Source organism: Callorhinus ursinus, unplaced genomic scaffold, assembly GCF_003265705.2.
Source record: "Callorhinus ursinus isolate GAN/ISIS: 27379988/994484 unplaced genomic scaffold, GSC_fseal_2.0 scaffold4, whole genome shotgun sequence".
In the NCBI taxonomy this organism is placed as follows: Eukaryota; Metazoa; Chordata; class Mammalia; order Carnivora; family Otariidae; genus Callorhinus; species Callorhinus ursinus.
Genome location: NW_027397066.1, coordinates 4,483,736 through 4,505,177, shown reverse-complemented (window position 1 = coordinate 4,505,177; position 21,442 = coordinate 4,483,736). Strand labels below are relative to the sequence as shown.

At 57.2% G+C, this 21,442-nt stretch overlaps 1 protein-coding gene across 1 annotated transcript; it reads left to right on the top strand.

The window, feature by feature from the left end:
• Positions 1 to 838: 838 nt before the first annotated feature.
• On the top strand, positions 839 to 20,838 carry MAN2B2 (mannosidase alpha class 2B member 2). Its single transcript, XM_025887494.2, has 13 exons — positions 839 to 1,170; positions 2,495 to 2,685; positions 3,690 to 3,828; positions 5,415 to 5,548; positions 7,125 to 7,399; positions 11,632 to 11,823; positions 12,331 to 12,583; positions 13,426 to 13,536; positions 13,614 to 13,806; positions 15,987 to 16,124; positions 18,081 to 18,193; positions 19,039 to 19,159; positions 20,557 to 20,838. Exons 1-13 carry the CDS (start codon positions 900 to 902, stop codon positions 20,775 to 20,777), a joined length of 2,352 nt encoding a protein of 783 aa, XP_025743279.1. The 5' UTR covers positions 839 to 899; the 3' UTR covers positions 20,778 to 20,838.
• The last annotated feature ends 604 nt before the right edge of the window (positions 20,839 to 21,442 follow it).

Genomic DNA, 21,442 nt, shown 5'->3' with positions numbered 1-21,442 from the left:
TGAGAATGAGGGAACTGAAAACCAGAGAGGTCCTGGGATCCTCCCAATGCTGCACAGCCACGTAGCAGGGCAGTTAGGATGGGGATGCGGGTTTGTGCTCAGACCCCGGCAGGGCGCCCCCTAGCGGGTCCTCTTACCTCTTGACTGCCCGTGGGAAGGTGTACAGAAGGTCTGTCATTGTGGGTGATGGCTGTTATCCCTGTTATTCATGATTATCATACTATTATAATTAATGATATTGATGAATAGTAATTCTGTTGGTCTCTCCAACGGAGAGAAATATGTCAGACAGAGAATTCCAGTACTGCACGATCTCATTTAATGTGGTTCTAAAATCAAGCATAGGGCGCCGGGCGGCTCGGTTGGTTAAGTGACTGCCTTCGGCTCAGGTCATGATCCTGGAGTCCCGGGATCGAGTCCTGCATCGGGGCCACCTGCTCAGTGGGGAGCCTGCTTCTCCCTATGACCTTCCCCCATCTCATGCTCTATCTCATGCTCTCTCTCAAATAAATAAAATATTAAAAAAATAAATAAAATCATCAAGCATAGAGAAAAGAAATGAGTTTTGTAGTCCCCGGATTTAGGGGGTGAGGGAGGAGGCTCTGGGCAAAAGTGGTCAAAAGTACCAACTTCCATTTATATAAGAAATATGTGCTGGAGATGTAATGTACAGCATGATTAAAACAAGATTTTAAAACGAAAAAAGTAAACAGGGAGGAAGGAAGGAAGGAAGGAAAGAAGGAAGGAAGGGAGGGAGGGAGGGAGGGAGGGAGGGAGGGAGGAAGGGAGGGAGGGAAGGAGGGAGGGAGAGATGAAGGAAGGTGCAAAAAATGCCCTCTGGGAGCTGGTTGGGGCTTCTGCCAGGAAGAGCGGAGGGCCCCCGATGGGGGTGTTGAGGGATGGGCTGGGCTCTGCCTGGGCTGGGCTCTGCCCCGGAATTCCAAGGCTTTGCACTGTGTCCTGGCCTGCAGGGCTGTGACAAACAGTTCTTCAACGCTTCGCTGCAGTTCGAAAACATGGACCATCTGCTGGACTTCATCAACAGTAATACATCCAAGCTCGGCATCACTGTGGAGTACGCCACGCTGGCCGAATACTTCGGTGCCTTGCACGCTGCCAATGTCACCTGGCACGTCCGCGATCACCAAGACTTCCTGCCCTATTCCTCAGGTATGAGCCCATGCAGGTTGGGGGGCAGCTCTGGTACCACGGAGGGCGCCCACCTAGCGTCTGCTCTGCCCTCTGAGGAGCTTGTGAGGGTCACTGGGGCCGAGATTGGCCATGCCCCCCACTGCCCCCCGTACTCTGTCCCACTAGACATCCTAGGATTGACGGAACACTCACAGAATGGCTCTGTAGCTTCCTATTTCCACATCCAGAAGGCCTTGGCTGCCTTCATGTGGGAAGGCAACAAGGCTATGAGCTTGGTTATAGTCCGGGGGGAGGGGAAAATTGATGTGGGTGGGGTTACAGGTGACGTTCAAAGACTCATCTGTGTGGGCGTGGTTACAGCCCAGGTGGAGATGGATACGTGGATGTGGGTGGGGTTATGCTGAAATAGGTGGGGCTACACCAAAGAGGGAGGAGATCGGGCAATGTCCTGCAGGGTGTTCTGAATGGGCTCGGCTTGGTGCAGCCCTGCAACAAGACAATGTTTCTTGGGAGCCTGGACAGGTGCGGTGAGCCCTGGTCCCTGCTCTGAGTCACTGGGGATTTAGAGCTTAGGCTGCGGAGTGCCCCTGCCTGACCAGGACACTCAGCCTGCTGCAGGAGCTGAGGACTACATGGTCTCCTTTCCCGGGGCTGGGGGGCCACCCTTCCTGGTATGCTCAGGTCGTGTGGGGGACGGTCAGGGAATGGAGACACTGCTCAGCCTGTGTGGAGGCAAGAGCAGTAGGAACAGTCAACCACCTTGTGAGACCCAGCCACCCCCCTCCCCGGGAGGCACCCAGCCCCCATCCTCCCGAGGAGCCTTGGTCAGGAGTCATCATGTGTGTGGGTCAGCACAGCAGCTGCGGGATCCCTCAGCTCTCCCCCGTCCCACCTCCCTGCGCTGCCAGTGGAACCCCACTGGTTGCAGGCTCGTCCCGGACTCCCCACTGCTCCTGAGTCGCATACAGAGGCCTCTGCCAGCACTCAGGGCCTGTGCCAGCTGGGTGCTGCCTACTTGACTCCCACCCCCCCTCCCCTCCCCGAGGTCTCCCAGGCCCTGGCCTCACAGGCGGTTCCAGGTTTCCCAGGTCCACCCTGGGCTCTCTGGTCCCCCAACCCAGTCCTGGTCCATCCCAGCCTGATCCTCACACCTACCCCAGCCCCTCTCTGGGATCCCCGGGCCACTCCTGGTCTGGCCAGAGTAGGAATGTATGGCTGCCTCCATAGGTGACCCAGGCAGAGCCAGACCCCAGGCCCCAGCTTCCCCGGTTCTACGGGGACTTGGGCTCAGGAAGCCCCCAGGCCAGGGAGACTCACGCCAACTGCCAGCCCTTCTCTGTAGGTCCATTTCAGGCCTGGACCGGCTTCTACACGTCCCGCAGCAGGCTCAAGAGGCTGGCAAGGCGAGCCAGCGCTCTGTTGTACGCCGGGGAGTCCATGTTCACACGCTCCATGTGGCCGGCCCCCCACCAGCACCTGGACCTGGACTGGGCCCTGAAACAGCTCCAGCAGCTCCGCTGGGCGGTCTCCGAGGTAATGGCACACCTCTCAGCAACACGATCAGGTTGGAAACCTGCTGTGCAGTGCGCTTCCCCAGCCCCGGGTCACTAGAGGTCCACTTTCCAAACAGAACGCGCAGGTGGCCTGTGGTCACATGGCAGGTGCATGTGGACACGGGGCCAACGCTAGAACCATGGTCTGACAACCTTCAGCTGGTGGCTTCAGTAGGCTTTAGAGCCAAATTTACCCAGAGGGCAAAGGGCAAAGTGGAGAAGCATTGGTGCCTACAGTCCTGTGTGGACCCAGTCCGCCTCTGCTGTGTGGCCTCAGGCTCGGGACTTCCCTCTCTGGGCTCTAATTCCCTCCCTGTACAGTGAGACGCTCATGCCCACCCCCGGATAGTGGGGCTACTGAATGTGAGAATGTACAGAACCTGCTCGGCACGGTGGCTGCCCCGTAGCAAGTTGCTCCCAATTTTCTGTCTCCACTCGTGCCCCACTGAACAGATGGGAAACCTGAGACCCCAGAAATCCTGTAACTTGTCATCACCCAGCCAGAAAAGCGCCATGCTGGCCATGGCCTTGGCACACTCACCGGAAGGGCATTGACGGCAGAATGTGTCACTGTGTTGGGGGTGAAATGGATTTTAGAGTCCACTGGAGTGAGTGGGACACGTGGCTTCAGCTGCTGGGGCCTCAGTTTCCCTGTGGGGAAGAAGCTCATCCCACCCCCATTTTGGTACAGAGAATGGAGGGTGCCTGGAGAATCCCAGTGGCACTCACAGGAACGCTGCACAATGGAGGTGAAGCTGGGGCGGGTCCCTTGCAGATGTCTGTTTTCAGCCCAAGTTAGGGGACTCAGCGGGGTTCCGCAAGGTCATCAGTCCCTCTGAGACTCAATTTCCTGTTCTGGAATGTGCTAGGGACCCTCACCTGCTCCACTAGCAGCTGGTGAGAAGGAAGGAGAACCAGCCCCTTGGAGGTGGTTTGCAGATGCAGGCCTGATCCGGTGTTTCCCCCACTCTGGTCGGGATGCAGGTGCAGCACCACCATGCCATCACTGGGACTGAGACCCCCAAGGTGAGAGACATGTACGTGAAGAATCTGAGGTCAGGGATGCAGGGTGTGCATGAACTGATGGCCTCCATCGTCCAGGATAGGACCCCTGCCTTCACAGGTAAGTGAGGTCCCTATGGGGTGTCCCTGCAGGTGTGGGAGGGGGGCTGAACCTTTCTGAGCAGAGAGCCTGTGGGTCTCAGAGAGGACCTGAACAACCCAAGCCTCAGACTCTGCAACCACATCCCCTGTGCACCATGGACGCTTGGTCTGAGCTTGGCATGTGCCTTGACTGTTGGGAGCCTCCATGTCCTGTCTGTGATGAGAAGATGGGGAGGTTACCATGTGAGCCAACTCAGTACCGCATTTGCTCAGAGCTCAGCCCTCCGTGTTTACTGCAGTGGGTGGAGAGTCTGTAAGCCAGGGGGTGCTATTATCCTCACTGTGTAGCTGAGGACACACCAGAAACAGAGAGGTTGTGGACATGCCCAGGGTCACCCAGCTAGGAAGGAACAGAGCAGGGATTGAACCCAGGGACTGTGCTCGGTATTGTAGAGGATGCAGGTGTCCTCGGGGACCTGAGCCCAGCCCAGATTCCCCAACTCCCTCCTAAGCTTAGTTTGGGTGCTGATGTCCGACCCTTTGACAGCGAAGGGATCACACGTATGGAGTAACTGATCATGCCAGCTTCATGCTGAGGAACTGTGGACCAGAAAGTCCTAGGAGCACCGGGACACGTCGGCCTCCCTCCCTGGGCCTGATGTCATGAGCACAAGGCCAGCTGCCCCTTCCCCAGCTCCCATCTCAGCCTGCGCTCTGTCATGGTGCACCCCTCACTGCTGACCTCCCTGCTCACCTGGCCTGCTCTTCCCTCCCCTCTGTGTCTGTGTGCAATGCCTTCTGACCTTCAGACTGGGGAAGGCCCCTGGGGACCATGCACGCAGCACACAGTCCCAGCCCACAGACCCTGGGGGTGGCTGGGAGAGACAGCTGCAGCAGAGCTGGAACCAGGGTCTGATTTCCCTGCCAGATGGTGCCGTCCATTCCCATGACCTCACCAGGGAGGCTTGCCCGAGCAGTGAACGGGTGGAGGTCAGGAAAGGTGTCCCAGCCACAGTGAACAGCCTGGGCAGGGGCAGGGGGCTGGAAAGTGTGTGATGTGTTCAGGGGTCCAGGAATCATCAGACATGGCCAGAGTTTACCTTACTGGGGGTAAAGGATAGAACAGACATGAACCCAAACCCTCACTGGGGCTCAAACGCTGGGTCAGGCGATTGGACTGGACCCTCCAGCCTTCTGAGAATTCTCCAGTCCTTCCCAATGCCAAGCACTCAAAACTTGGTAGCCACACCTTAGTGGCGGGTCAGTTTGGGCAGGTGACTGTCCTTCTGCGGGCCTCAGTTCCCTCGTCCGTCCAGTGGGGCTGTCAGGGAATGATGTGTCAGGAACACAGGGACCCTCACAGTCCAGAGGGACACGGAGTGATCCCTTTCATCCTCCCCTGCCTGGGGACTGGACACAGAGCTCTGAGCAGAGTATGGGGCCCGCTGGGTATAGGAGCGCACTAGCCCACTGGTCCCTATACTCAGCTGCCCTGGCAGCTCTGTGGGGCTGTGTCTCCTGCCTCATTTTCCCATGTAGCCAGGGGCCCCCAGGTGTGCTGGGTGAGTCCAATGGCAGCAGGTAACGCCGGTTCTCTGTGTGCAGACCCAGGAGCTGGGGGACACGTTGCCGTGGTCTACAACCCCCTGGCCTGGACGGTCACCACACTTGTTACCTTGACTGTGGGCTTCTCCAGGGTCAACGTCACAGATGAGTCCGGCCGGCCAGTGGCTGCACAGGTATGGCTGTCATGACAGCATGCACGGGGCACACTCGCTGTTGCTGACATCTGTTCCTGGAGGGCACTTCCAGAAATGGGAGCAGTTCACGTGAACATGTGACCATGGGGGCCCACTTGGAGGATATCCCCATGGGGACCCTTATCCAGTAGGGTCTGTGGGATCCACCAGGAGACTGACACTGGCCTATGAGCATCAGAAGTCCTGCCACTCTCTCCCCCCTGGAGGATCTCCTGGGTGGTCTGCCCTGGTTGGAGGCTTCTCCTCACCCCCCTGCCATGGGGCATATTGATATTCTCATGTAAACGACCACTTTCTGTGGAAAGGCCCTCAGGAGTCTTCAGAGGGGTGCTTCGTGGAGGCGCTGATGTTCCAGGCTGGCCCAGCTGCCTGTGTCCACACACCCGGATACCAGCATGTGTGTGATCTGTCTTCATTTCCTTCCACTGGCTGGAGCCAGCAGGGGGGCTCCAGGGACCCTGCCTGTCCCCCAGTGCCAGTGTTTCCCTGCGGAGGTGCAGGAGGTGCTGACATCAGCCACTCAGCAAACACTCCTGAAGGTGCAATCTGGTCCATCCAGGGCTTTGTGCTGGTCCCCTAGACAGCAGTGCCACCATGGGGAGGGGAGGTCAGACCTTTAAAGGACATGTGTGGTCTGGAGTGATGACCCGGGGAGCCAGGGTAGCAGGCCTTGGTTGATGCAGAAGGAGGAGGAGTTCATCGACCTGGGCAGGGAGACGGGACGGTGTTGGTTTCAGCAGACCCAACCCCTGGCATCCCCTTCTTCACCCACACGCAACACCACTCAGAGTAAATGCACTCAACAAATATTTTGGAGACCTGCTGTGTGTCAGGCCCTGCCCTAGGTGCCAGGCTTCCTTAATAACCAAGCCCATGAAGTCCCTGCCTGCAGGGAACTCATATTCTCGCCCTGGGTGACAGGCAGGAAACCAAGTAAGAGCATGTTAATGTGACCAATGGAGGTGATGGGGGCAGGGACAAGGTGTCTGCTGTATGTCCCACAGAGCCTGGGTGGGACGGTGTGTGCAGCCATTCTGGGGTTGCTAATAGGGCCCCCAAGGTTCCCACGGGGGCTCGGATGCTGCATGCTTCCCCAAAAGAGTGAGAGGCTCGGCTGAGTGTGCCCAGGGTCCTCCTCCATCCCTCCCAGTTCATGTGACAGAGGGTTGGGGAAGGCCAGGTGGGTGAACAGGAATATGCCCCCTTGGGGAAATTGGAGATTGTGAAATAAGAGTGCCCCTTTGGAGAGAGGGCCCTCCAGGGATAGGGAACAACATGGGCAGTGGCTCAGAGGCAGGAAAGAGCAGGGGTGCTGAGAAGGGAGGGCAGTTGCTGATGCTGGAGTCTGAGGAGTGGGGGAGGCCAGGGAGGGAGATGGGGCTGGGGCAGGATCCTGTTGAGCAGGGAGGATGCCTGGAGGGACCTCAGCACAGTCCAATGTTGGAAAGACCCTGCTGCCTGTGAGTAGTGAGCACCTTGCCCAGGAGGTGTGCAAGTCACAGGTTACTGAGGATACTGAGACCCACCATTTTGTTTTGTTCTGCTGGCCTTGCAGGTCCAGGAATCAAAGGAGAAGCACCCTGCTTACAACTTGCATGTGCTGACCACAATCCCAGGCCTCGGTTATCGACACTACAGCATCACGCGCACCCAGGGGACCCAAGAAGACACCAAGCAATTGGGTACCAGTCTGGCTAGAACCTCCAACTTTGGCCGCAAGACAGAGACACATGCTGGTCCACGGGGCAGGCACCTAATTCGTGTGGAGAATGACTGTTACACTTTGTTCCTTGACCGGGACACTAACTTGATGCACAGCATCTTGGAGAGGTGACGTACAGCCGTTGCTGGCTCTGAGGCAGAGGCGTGCACTGGGACCTGGGCATGTCATTCCCCCACCTGCCTGTGTCCTCACTTGCTAGGGGAATCACCAGAAGGTGGTTAAGGCCCTTCCTGTGTTACCATTTTTATTTCTGCAATTGTGAGACTTAGACCAGGATAAGAAAGCCCTTCATGAATCTTATCATTCCAGGGCTATTGATCCACAAAGTGGTTGTTGAAGACCCACTCAGGGAGAATATGTAATATTCACTTTATTCACTATCTTAAATTTAAAGAAACATATAACCATCCATGTACCCACCCACCCAATAACCGCTCATCCATCCATCCATCGACTTACCCATCATCTACCCAACCATCCACTCGCCTTTCCATCCATCCATCCATCAAATCAACCAACCAACCACTATCGTTCTTGTTCATCCATTTATCCATCCGGCCACCCATCCACCTACTAACCCCCACAACCACCCATATAACCACACATCAAACCACCCATCCACCCACCCATCTACCCATTTCATACACCCTCCCATCCATTCATCCTCCATCCACCCACCCATCCAACCACCAATCCTTCCATCCATCCATTATCCTCCCACTCGTCTATATATTTATCCAACCGCACATCCATCCATCCACTCACTCACTCACTCAACCATCCACCCATCCATTTACTCACCTTCCCATCCATCCATATATCCACCCACCCATATACTTAACAACACACTCACCCTTCCATCCATCCATTTACTTTCCCATCCATCCATATATCCACCTACTTACCCACTCATTCACACCCACACACATATCCACTTACCATTCGATCTATCCAAGCCTGCACCTATCCATGTATCTGTTTGTCTGTCATCCATCCATCAATCCAACCACCAATCCATCCATCCATCCATCCATCCACCCACTAACCTTGTTTATCCATCTATCCAACCATCCACCCATCCATCCTACACCTCACCCCACCCTTCCATCCAACCATCCATCCATCCCACCATCAATCCATCCATCCATCCATCCACCTACTAACCTTCTTATTTATCCATCTATCCAACTATCCACCCATCTGTCCATCACCTTATCCTCCCATTCATCCATCCGTCTGTCCATCCGTCCATCCATTCATCCATCCATCCATCCATCCATCCATCCATCCATCCATCCATCCAGTATCCTTCTTGTTCATCCATCTATCCAACCATCCACCCACCCATCCATCACCTCGCCCTCCCATCCATCCATCCATCCATCCATCCATCCATCCATCCATCCATCCACTATCCTTCATGTTCATCCGTTTATTCAACTAACCAACCACCCATCCATCCACTAACCCCCATAACCATCATTTTATATCCACACACCAAACCACCCATCCGCCCATCAGGTACCCTCTCACACACCCTCACATCCATCCATCCATCCTCCATCCATCCATCCACCCATCTATCCATCCAACCACTCATCCTTCCATCCATCCACTATCCTCCCAGTCATCTATATATTCATCCAACCACACAACCATCCATCCATCCACTCACTCACTCAACCATCCACCCATCCATTCACTCACCTCCCATCCATCTGTATATATACCTGCTTACATACCTAACCACACATTCACCCATCCATCCATCCACTTACCCTCCCATCCATCCATATATCTACCTACTTACCCACTCATTCATGCCTACACACATACTTCTATCCACTTGCCATTTGATCTATCCATGTCTGTTTACCTTTCTATCCATCCACCCATCCAACCATCCATCCATCCATATATCCATTTACATATCCATTCATTCAGTAACTAATTGTTGACAGCAGAGAAAGCAGGTGACCCCCAGGAAAAAGCCTCCCAGGTGTTTTGGGGCCAGCCCTGTCCATACTCAGGCCACATCCTAGATAGCTGTCATTCCACCCCTGCTGCCTCTGCCAGAACAGCCACTTGCTTTTCCTGATGTGACCTCCCAACAGGATGGGGAGCGGGGGGAGGAACAGGGAGTCTGGGAGGAGCAGCTGGCAGAAAGTAAGGGGGAGGGAGGAGCATGGGTGCCAGGTGAGTGGCACCTAGAGCTCAGCCCAAAGGCAGCTGTGCATAACTCTGGAGCCTCACAGCACTAGGAAGTCCCCGACAGAGGGGCTCCATCAGAGCCATGTCCTTCATCGTTCAGCAGATCCTCTTGAGAGAGGCTGTGGCAGGTAGAAGGGGCTGACTGCAGCCAGCGTGGGTGGGGAGGGAAGAGTGGGGACAGCGGTGGAACCCGGGCAGGGCCAGGCAACTTCTGAGCCTCCCTGGTCAGAGCAGAGTCCCCGGGCTGGTATTGGGATGCTTCTCCAGCCAGACCCGATGCCCCTTGCTAGACAGCCCTTGCTGAGCCAGCCCCACCTCGCCTTCCATGTGTGCATCGCATGAAGGCTTCATCCTCAGCCACGACCCACCCGGCATGTCTAGCAGTACAGTGCGTGGGCTGCCGACCACCCCCCTACCCTCGTCTGTCTCTGCTGCTTTTCAGGGAGTGAGGACTGGGTGTTCCTTATGGGTCCCTGAAATCCCCTCCAGGGTAAACTGATAGTCCAGTGCCTGACCCCTGGTCACAGAGAGAAGCTATGGAAATGGAGGGCAGTGGGCTCAGAGGAGGCTTGGTGGGCAGGAGGCACCTGGAGCCAGGCCTGAGGACTGGCAGGGCCAGAGAATTCATGGGCCCAGACGAGGGGATACCTGTTCCATGGAAGGAGCCTCCTGTGCAGAGGCTCAAGGGGGAGGCCACCATGTGCCAAGACCACCCCACGGAGGGTGGGTGGAGGGAAGATTCTTTCTTATATAACAGCATTATGGGTAGAATTCACTGACCATGCAGCTCAGCCATGGAAATGGTCCCCATCTGTGGTGTTAGGACACTCACAGCCCATGTGAGCATTGCCACATTCATGGCCCCTCTGACCCTTCTCTGTCTGTCTGCATTTGTCTAAATTGGACATTTCATACCAGGGGATAAACTCGATGCAGCCCTGTGGGACTGGCTCCCTCCCCCGAGCATCGTGTGTCCAAGGTCCGTCCACAATGCCTGCCACGGGCATGAGCGCCGCATCCCTCCTCAGGCTCAGTGTTATTCCCGCAACAGATGGAGCACGTTTGACTCCAGTCTCTAGCTGACGACACCTGGGGGAGCAGATGAAAGGAAGCGGGGGCGGGCAGCCTGCAGGCAGAAGGGAAAGGGCTTGGGGCCAGACTAATGACCAGGATCTTTTCTGGCCTCTTCAGAAGGGCGAGAGGGGCCCTTCTCAGATGCCCACTCCCCACCGCTTTCCTGTCCATGCCCACCACCATAGCACAGAAATCCCCCAGTTGGGTGTGGAAGGGATATTACTTCATGTTCTGCTGCTGGCAGCGCCATGCCCCGATCCCAATACATGGCTGTGCCTTTGCTTAGACCACACACAGAGGTACAATCCATACTCATGTCTACACCATCCACGTGTCTACAGGGCTCTGAGTCCCTGCCCACCCTTCCCCCATCCCCCGTCCCAGCCCCAGTATCTGAACAGAATGGAATGAGCCCAGATCGTGCTGTTGGAACAGAGCCTGAGTCCTGCTTTGGGCTCTTCCCAGACATGTGATCCTGTGCCAGTGATCACGGCCCCCAGCCTCGCGGGGCTCGTTAGCAAAGTGGGTTCATATTCCCTGCCCTCGGGAATCAGGAGGAGGCAGCGAAGTACGTGAAGGTGCTGGCTCTTGACACCTGGACTCCTGGGGGTCTGCATGACAAAGTCCTTGCTAGTGCTCCTCAGGGTCCCTGGGAAAGGTGTGGGGTGGTGCTGCTGGCCGCCTGATGACCAGGCACCACCTCCGAGGGACGTTTCCTCTGGGGCAGCATTAATGCCCTCTGCTCATGCTCTCGGGCGCCTGTTATGCAGCCTCTGTGGCCCTCCTGTTTGGGGTCCCCCGGCACATGGAAGGATCTAAGGCCACTTGGCTCAGGGGAGGGGTTGTCTCGTGGACTTTATCTGAACCACGTGCATGGGTGTCACCGAGCGGCCTCGTGACTGTCACTGAGGTTCTGCTGAAGTCGCTTCTCTTCGCTTTGGTGGAGGTGGGTGTCTGCATAGAAGGCTTGTTCGCCAGCTCCCAGAGGACGTGGACAATGCTCAGGACACACGTGCATGAAGAGAATACTGTTTTCCCTTTCCTGTCCCTGCAGAGAGAGTAACCGCACAGTGCGTGTGACCCAGGAGTTCATGGAGTACCGTGTCAACGGTAATTTGAGATATGGCCCTATATCTGATAACATTGTGTTTGTCCCCACCGACACTGCGAAGCGCCCATGGAAAAGCGTGGGGATGCAGATTGTGGCAGGAAAGCTCATGACGGAGATCCGGCAGTTCTTCTACAGGTGCGCTCGGGCTCCCTGGGTGCACGTGGGCACGTGTACGAGGGAATCAGGGTCCGTGTGTGTTCCTGATTCCTGCTCCTGGACCGCTGCTTGGCACACGGTCATTCTCGATGGGAACTTGATGAAGGCGTGATTGCCCTGGCGGGGGGGCATCCTGGCTCCAGTGCACGTGCTGTACCTCGTGGGGGGTGTCCAAGTTCAGAGCTGGGACAGGAACCCAGGGATAATGACTTACACAAGAAGTCAGGTGACAGCACAGACCGAAGCCATCCAGGCTGGGCACCCCAGTTCTGGTTATCGTGGTACCAGGCTCTTCCCATTATACGGTCCAGGAAGGTTTCCTGCCCTCAGCCTGACTGCAGGAAGGAGGAAAGGAGGGAAGGGGGCATGAAAAAAGGAAGGGAGGGAGGGCAAATGGAGGGAAGATGGGAGGAAAGGGGAAGGAGAAGGGAGGGGCATCCACAAAGCTCCCAGAGCCTGACCCGCCAATTCCCACTTCTGCTCCAGGAAGGTGAGGGACAGGAATCACACATATGCCATCTACTCGCGGCTCGCCCACGTGCCAGTCGGCCATGGTGGGGAGCTGCTCTGCCGTCGAATCGAGCAGGAGTACCGGGTGGGCCCCTTGGAGCTGAACTGCGAGGCCATCCTGAGGACCAGCACCAGTCTCCACAACCGACAGGTCCTCTACTCGGACAGTAACGGCTACCAGATGCAGCGGAGACTCTTCCGGGAACACACGAGCAACAGCATCGCTCGGGTACGCCCTAGGATGCCGGCTGGACCCGTGCCCACGGGGATAGCCCAGATGGCGCTTTTCCAGCCGGCCGGAGCGGGAAGCCCGGTACCCCAGCCACACATCAGCTCCCACATCCTAGGCCTCCAGCCCTGTGACCCTGGGCAAGCTGGTCGGCTCCCTATGGCTCCCTGCTGACCCGATCAAGGGAATGACCTCGGCCCCCCGGGCTGTGAGGGTCAGCGGGAACAATCCAGGTGAAGCCCGCACTGCGGGCCTCCTGTGCCCCGGTAAACATCAGTTCTTGCTCCTCCTGTGGGGCCCAGAGGGGTGTGTCCCCTCCCTGCTCTGCTCGTGAGTTCTGGTCCCTTCGTCCCTACTTGATCGCTCTTCCCCACTGTGCAGGGGCTCCTGACAATCCCTGTGGGTCCGCCAGGGTGTTTGTTCCAGGAGCTCAGAGCGTGCAGGGTGTGGCTGCCACCCCCACCAGCCCACACTCGTCCCTTTCTCTCTGTAGCAACCCTCGGCCCAGCACCCACATCAGGCTGGACCCCACACACCCCCTCATCACTCCTGCAGGAATGTGCAGAGTGGGTCTTTGGGCCCATTGTATGGGTGGGGAAACTGAGGCTTGAGTGGGCTAAGTCCCCAGCTCAGATGGTCAGGAAGCAGTGGAGTTGGATGTGAATGACAGTCTGTTGGTCTCCAACGTCAGAGCCTCTACCGTAGTCTCCCTGCTGCACCCTGAGCTGCTGCTGTGCCCGTGGGGGGGCGGGGCTGGCTGGGGTGGCCAGAGGGGGACCCCGAGCAGCAGGTCTGCCGGTCCTTTGCCACGACCGCCAGTGTGGCCATGTTTGTGTCCACAGAATTACTACCCCATGGTTCAGTCCGCCTTCATCGAGGACGGCCGAAGCAGGCTGGTGCTGCTGTCTGAGCAGGCACATGGCGTCTCCAGCCAAGGGAACGGGCAGGTGGAGGTAGGAAGTGGGCCCTCCTGGCCCCCCGGGGCACGAGCAGGTGGGACGGGGGCCTGTCAGACAGCTCTTCCCTGCAGGTCATGCTCCATCGCCGGCTGTGGAACAACTTCGACTGGGCTCTGGAATACGACCTCACACTGAACGACACCTCTGTTGTCCAGCCTGTGTTCTGGTTCCTGTTGGGACCCCGGCCGCTCACCACGGGCCTGCGCCGGAGGAGTGGGCTGGCGCTGCAGCACGCACCTGTAGTGGTGTTAAGAGAGCTGAATGGTAAGGGGGTTTCACCCCAGAATGAGCCCACCTGGCCGGGGCAGACCTGGGGAGGGGTGTGGGCCACCAGTGATCTGGACAACTTTGAGCAGAGGGAACTCAGGGATCTCTGATCCAAAGTCCTCACTTAAGGTGTGGGCAAACTCGGGCAAAGAGGTCCAGGGTTCACTCAAGCTCATGTAGGTAGTGAGAGCTTTTCTGAGACTCACCCCCATTCTACCCTCTACATTTTCCCTGAGTATCTTTCATTTTCTTCTCTGATGTCTCTTTTTCTTTTTTAATATGACATATATGGCTTCATACCTAGAAGATCAACATTAAAGACTTGTTTCATTTGACTTCTGGGTATGCTGTCACCAGGTGATGGTGAATCCAGGTGTGATCTGCAAAGCTCAGGCATTGCCTCCACTCAGACCCCTATTGACTTACACAGTCTGTGTCTGTATGAAAATAATTGAACATGAGAAACAATAGGTAATGATCGTGTGTAAAGATGGTACTTCGGAGCATCATTTAAAGAATGAAACAGCTAGATACAATTTGGTAGCCGTCTCACTAATCCTTCAAGTGTTTCTGTTCTACTCACTTGCTGAGGTTTTGAAGAGAATGTGGTTATAATTTCTCCTTGCTTTAGTTTTAGAGCCGGGGCCCTCCCAGGTCTTTAGAAGCAGGCAGGCTGTTGCTCACTCTTGTATGAAGAACGTATTGAGTGCCTGCTGTGTGCTGCGCACCAGGGATGGCTAAAGGGCCAGGCCTCTCCCGAAGGATTTCTCCTGAGCTGTCCACTGGGGAGCCATGCTCACACACATCCAGGCTTCAGGGAACACAGGGAGAGGTACTGAGGAAAGAGCCTGGGGCCTTGTGCTTTGGGGACCAAGAGCCTGGAGGAGAGCAGGATCCACTTGGAGGGGTGTCAGTTGAGGTTCTCTTGTTTGGAAGTCAGAGACACTGAAGGGACAGCTGGTTGGGCAGAGTGTAGACAAGCTCCTGGAATCAGAGCAGTTGGATGAGAGGCATGGGCAGGCGGGGTGGGGGCAGGGCCGCTGGGGTTCCTGCAGGGAGCAGGTGTTCGGTCATCCCTGCAGGACTGCCAAGAGCTGCCTGCCTGGCCACCTCTGGGTCTCAGGCTCCCGATTCCCAATCCGATGGGCCAGGAGGTCGGGGTCTGCTTCAGGATGACTCAGTGGTTCCTTCCAGGAGGCTGGGAGCCCTTTGCACAGAGGGCCATGGCCCCTGTCGGAGGAGGGCCCGTGGCTAGGTCAGCATCTCCCACCGGCCCCACTCTGGTCTCTCTTGGTTGAAAGTGAGAAAAACTCAACATGCACTGGCTGAGCCAACAGGAGACCCTATCCCAAGGTGAATGCACATGACTGCGGGAAGGGCAGGGGTGCAATTGGCGCTCAGGGGCTGGAACCTTCATGAAGCCATCCCTCTCCCTCACACTCTCAGCTGTGCTTCTCTCTGTCTGCAACCTTCTTTACCCTCCTTACTGGGATGAGGCTGTGAACTCCTGCGTAGTGCATGCCCCCCTCCACACTACCCCTGCAGAAGGACTGAGCTCAGTCTTCCCATGCTCAGGGGCAGAGGTCCCAGGGAAAGTTTCTGATTGGTGCAGAGAGGAGCTGGAGGTCTGAGCCTGGACCAATCACTGTGGCCGGGGGACTGGGAGGAGGTGGTGCCCCAGCTGGAGCCCAGAGTTGAAAGGGCATTTCCTGGGAGGAGGAGGGGCTGAGGTGCCCTCTGAGCTGGGGGACCAAGGATGACAGAACAAGGGAGGAGCTTGCATCTCAGACCTTGAATTGAAATCAGGGCTCTGCATGAACCTGCCCTGTGATCTGGAACAAACCCCATCACCTCTCTGGGCGGTAGTCTCCCCATCTGTACTTTGAAATGGCTGGACTAGAGATTCAGGGTCCTTCCAGCTCTTAGACTCTGTGATCTAGGCCCCTGGGCATGTGGGAGGAAAGGCATCCAGGTGGAAGGATGTCCGTGGGCAAATGCAAGAAAGGGGGTGCCTGAGGCACTTGGAGCAGCAGGTGCTTCAGGCTGTCTCCCTGTGGGGCTCACGTGGGCAGGAGCCGGGTCACCTGATCGGGGGCACGTAGTGTGCCGAGCTCCGGGTGCCAGCAGGAGGACCATGGTCCCAATCCTCGTCCTGGCTCTGTGTGTCTGCCCTGCAGAGACTGCCCAGAATCTCCCAGGCCCCCAGCAGCAAGAAGCCGTGACCCTGCCCCCAAGTCTTCACCTGCAGATCCTGAGCATCCCAGGCTGGAACTACAGCTCCAACCACACAGAGCACCTGCAGAACCTCCAGAAAGGTGGGGCAGGTGTCCAAGGGAACCAGACTCACGGCTCCCTCCCCATGTCAACCTGGCCCCGCGCCCATCACCACACAAAGTGGGCTCCTCTCGGTGTTGTCCTGCTTCCGCATGGTCACCTGATCCCCTTCTCTCCCCAGTGGGGAGACCCAGGCCCACAGAGAGGCCCTGGGGGGCCAGGGTCACTCAGCAAGCAGGGTACACGGTGGGCATGGACCCCAGCCCAGGACCTGTCCACACCCATTCTCTGATGGATCCCTGCTAACCCCACCACCAAACCCCAGTCATCGTCCACCTTCTGCCAGACCCTCAGCCTGCAGTGCAGTCCTGCCTCCTCAGGGACTCCTCCTGGAGCCCCGAACAGACAGTGCCACTCGTCCTCGGAACCCAGGAAGCCTGACTGTCCAGAGCTTCCATTCATTCACTGAACAAATATCTCTTGTGCCAGGCACTGGGGAATCAGCAGTGACCAAGGTAGTCAAGGACCCTGGACTCACAGAGCTCTCAGACTAGAGGGGGAAGCAGCCAAGTCACCAGCCAGTGATGTTGGTGTTCACATTAAGCCCCCAGCAGGGCATCATGGAGGGCTTCCTGGTGGAGGTGACACCTGCCATGAACCGACCCATCCTGTTGCCAAAGCTCCAGCTGCACCTTATCTTCCCCTTTCCACTGGGAGCAGCTCAAAGGCAGGGCTGGCTGCCCCTCAGCCGGGGTCTTGTCCCCAGAGCCCCTCCCAGGTCCTGGCAGGCACCGAAGACTGCTCAGTAGGACTGCGCAGAATTAGGAAGGAGGAAAAGGAAGAGGCAATAGGCCAGATAACACCTTTATCTGATAAAATGGACCTTGGGGGCCATGGCTCATGCCTGCAGCCAAGTGGCTTTCTAGCACTGAACCCCATCATCAGGAATCCCCACTGTCACAGAAGATGCTGGGCCGGGAACCTCCCCTACAAGTCAGAGCGTTCCCTTCCCACTTGTGTGCAAGGTCACATGCAAGAGACTGGGTCCCCTATAGACAGCTGGCTCCCAATTAGGAGGAGGAAGGGGCTCTCCTGGGGGTAACCCCAGACCCACTCAATGAAGGTCTGTCCTCCGTGGAGAGCAGTGAGTCAGGGGCACAGTGAGGGGAGCCTCAGGGACAGAGTGTGACCCCCCCCCCCCCCCCGCTGCTCTCCCCGAGCTCAGGGCCAGCTTATGAAGTAGGTACGTCGTCCTGGACATCAGCTCGTCCTCAGCCTCACCTCCACCCCCACACCCATCAGGAGACAGAGGACCTGCCTGACCCTCGGGCTCGAATCTGTAACCACCCTGCCCCCCAGGACAGGTAGAAGGGATTTTACAAACCCCATGTGCGGCAGGAACAGGAGCCCCACACTCCCCCGCCTGACACAGCCACGTTCCTTCTCCCCAGAGCCACACGCCCAGTGGGCTCAGCAGATGGCCCTTGTCAGTGGGGCCCCCAGGGCCCCCGGCTGATGGAGGCCGTATGCAGCAGGTGCTTCCTCTTTCACGGAGGCTGTAGAAGCTTCTGTGTAAGAGACACGTCCCTCTGCTCCCTGCGCATCGGCCTGGGGTGTCGGGCCACACCACAGCATATGGGGGCAGGGAAGGGGGGTCCGGCATAGTCCTGGGCGGTTTAAGGACAGGTCCAGTGAGGACCCCAGCAGCAGACAAGGGGAGACAAGACTTGCAGGGGCCCTCAGCATCGCCCCTGTGGGTGTGGCAGGAGGCCTCAGAGGCTGCCAGACCTGGGCTGGAATCCTCCCTCTGGTGCCCACCAGCTGCGTGTCTTTGGGCAAGTGAGTGTACCTCTCTGAGCCTTGTTTCCTTGTCCATCAAGCGGGGACGGTGTCAGCTGCCTCCCAGGGAGGCTGAGGGTACAAAGTGAAGGGCAGGGGTCGAGTGCTGGGCCCAGACTAGACAACTGGGCCTGATGGGGGTCCTTCTGTCCCTGAAGGCCATCGAGGGAAGGCCAAGGTGGACCTCCGCCGTGTCCTGCTGAGGCTCCACCACCTGTATGAGGTGGGGGAGGATCCAGTCCTGTCTCAGCCAGTGAGTGTGAACCTGGAGGTGAGTGCCCTCAGGCCCCTGGAACAGGCCTTCCTGGCCGTGGCCTGAAGCCCCAGCAGGGAGGCAAACCCCAGTGTGGTCATCCCCTCTGGCAAAGACCTCGGCAGAGAGATGCCTACAGGCACTCTTGCTCACCCTGGCCTGGGTGCTGTGTGGGGGCGCGGGGCACCCCACCCGCCTCTCCCTGGCTTCTTGCCTTTTCTCCTTCTGGTCCCTCCCTGGGTCACTTTGTCCCACAGCCGGCCTCATCAGCGTGCTGGCTATTTCTCTTCGGATCATCCCCTGTGGTCACCAGCAGGCACACGCCTCGCAAGCAGGTGGATCCGCAGGAGCGGGGAAGGCCGCAGCAGAAGGGGTCTTGCCCCCAAGTGCTTTCTCCTTCTGTCGGTGCAGAGAAGCTTCTCCAGAACTGTCCCACCTCCCGGCCAGCCCGCCCTTCCTTTTCAGGCCAGAACGGGCCACCTGCCTCCCTGCCCGCACAGGAGGCTGGGTCCCTGCTTACTTGGCACAGCAGATGGATAGCTACTCCTGGCCTCATCCCTGGGGCCGCCCCCTGAGCCATACCGGGGAGAAGGGGTCTGGATGTTGGAGGCAGCTCCTGTGCCTGCCTCCCCCTGGGTATGCTCATCCAGCACAGTACCTGGGGAAGCATGCTGGTGCCGGCCTCAGTGTCCTCATCTATAAAATGGGCACACAGTTCCCTCTGGGGATTTGCTGTAAGAATTCATGAGGAGGTGTGTTGTGCGGGGGGTGTGGGTGCCGCCCCTGCTCCTGCTTTGACTCTGCTCTGATATGGGGCCTTGGGGGTAGCTCACCCTCCCTGTGCTCCTGTCCCTGTCCCTCAGGTCGTGCTGCAGGGGCTGGGGTCCGTGGTGGCGGTGGAGGAGCGCTCGCTCACAGGGACCTGGGATGTGAGCACGCTGCACCGCTGGAGCTGGAGGACACAGGATCGTCCCCACCGCAGAGGTTTGGGAGCCCCTGGTTCAGGCCAAGCCAGGAATCCCAGCATGCCCCCCGTCTCACTCAGAAGCTGGCCAGACCTTGCTTAGATCCCAGCTCTGCCCCTTATGGCCTGTGTGACCTTGAGCAGGCCACTTTGCTTCTCTGATTCTGTATCGTCCTGAATCTACCACAGGTCAGTGTGTGTGTGCATGCCTGTGTGTGTGTCGGCAGACCACACCCCTGGTTCTGTCCTGAACTGGCAAGCATATCCCAGGGGGTTCTGACATCTGCCATGCTGTGCCTCACACTGCACACACCACCATCAGCTCCTGGGAACCACAGCAGCTTCATGCCTCCCAGTCTTTCCCATGCTGTTCCCTCCGCCTGGATCACCCTTGTCCTCTTCCCTCTGGCCCACCCCTACTCAAGCTTCTGCGGAGCCCAGGGCTGGGTCAGGTTCCTCCTTGTTTCCTCTCCCTCTCTTTCCTCTTTCCCATGCATCCTCTGTGCACTGCACACAGCAGAGTGCCACCTACATAGCTGGACACTGTGTCATTTGGGAATGGATAGATGGATGATAGATGGATGGATGGGTGGATTGATGGATGGGTTGATGGATGGGCGGATGGATGGATGATGAATAGGTGATGGCTGATGGATAGATGGATGGATGATGGATGGATAGATGGATTGGTAGATAGATGACGAATGATAGAGAGATGATGGATAAATGGATGGGTAGATGTCTATTTCTTTCTGCAAGATGATGGATGGATGGATGGATACATGGGTATATGGAAATGTGATTATGTGAATGGATGAAAGGAAGGATGTATTGATAGCTGAATGAATGGATGATGGATGGATGAATTGGTGGTGGATGGATGGATCAGTGTGTGGGTGGATGATGGTTGGATGTATGCATGCATGCTGGATGGATAGATGGATGGGTGATAGATGGATAGATGGATGGATGAGTCTTTGGAAGGTTGAGTGTTTGAATGACTGAAAGGAAGGATGGATGGATCAATGGACTAATGGATCATGGATGGATGGATAGGTGAGTGGGTGGATGAATGGATGAAGAGGTTTCCCTCTCAAGGTTGAATTTAGTGAAACCCAATAATATAAAGAGCAAGCCCACCAGACGGCTTCACTGAAAAAGCTCTAGGCATTCAGTGCTACACTCCATGGGAAATGAGGCCATGTATGGCCAGGACCACCTATATATTATGCTCATGGGAGGGCCAAAATGCAAGGGGCCCAGGACAGTGGGGTCCTGGCAGGACAGGGGCACTCAAGGACCTTCATCAGACAGTCACCATAGAGTCTAGGTGGGTACAGTGTATGAGAGGGATGCTGAGTGGAAATGCCCTGGGGAAGCAGGTGGATCTAAGGACAGACCATCTCTGCTCCCTTAGACAGCTCCAGCTCTCACTCGGCACCCCCGCAAGGCACCAAGGTCACCATCTACCCAAAGGAAATCCGGACATTCTTCATCCACTTTCGTAGCAGTGAGCCCTTGGCCGACCCTGTGACTTCAGAGAGACCCCAGGGACCCCAGGAAAAGGAACGGGACCCAGGACATGGAAAAGCAGCGTGGAGGGATGAGGGGAGACCAGCTGCCCACCCGATAGGCTAATGCAGAAAATGGTCAGATTGAGGGTTTTGTTGTTCTTTAAATAAAAACTGCATTTCACAGACCCACATGTTCTCCTGGGGCACTAGAGCCGGCCTCTCCTATCCTCCTACCTGGGTGATGCCTGCACGCACCCTCACATTCCTCCTGCCTGTGTGGAGTCCTCAGGAAGCTCCCATAAGGCAGAGTGAAATACCCAGTGTGACAGCAAATGCACCTGCCACGCAGGCCCCGCCCCCTCTCGCCCAGGCCACCAGTGTGACGTGCGGGCTTACTGTGTGCCTAATGATGGGTTGTGGAGGGGGGTGCACTGCGAGGACAGGGGGCCCTCAGAGCACGTGGATGGCATGGGGCTCTGGGGCGCATTCGGGAAGGCTGTGGAAAGGTTACCCTCAGGGCAGGGGTTGTGGGAAGAGCAGGCGCCCTGAGGCCTGAGCCCCAACAGGCTGGGTGCCAAGAGCAAGGGGCAGGATCTGCTGGGTATTTCTTTCTGCTCTCGCTACAGGGCTCCTGGGTGGCCCACCGTGGGCTGTGTCGGAAACAGCCCAGGTGTCCAGTGTCGTGTGATGCTCTCCTAGGAGGGGACCTGAGGTGGGAGCAGGAGCCTGAAGAGGATTCCCAGCACCTTCCACCTTGTCATTGGAGGAAATTTTAGGGGCCCTTTCCAT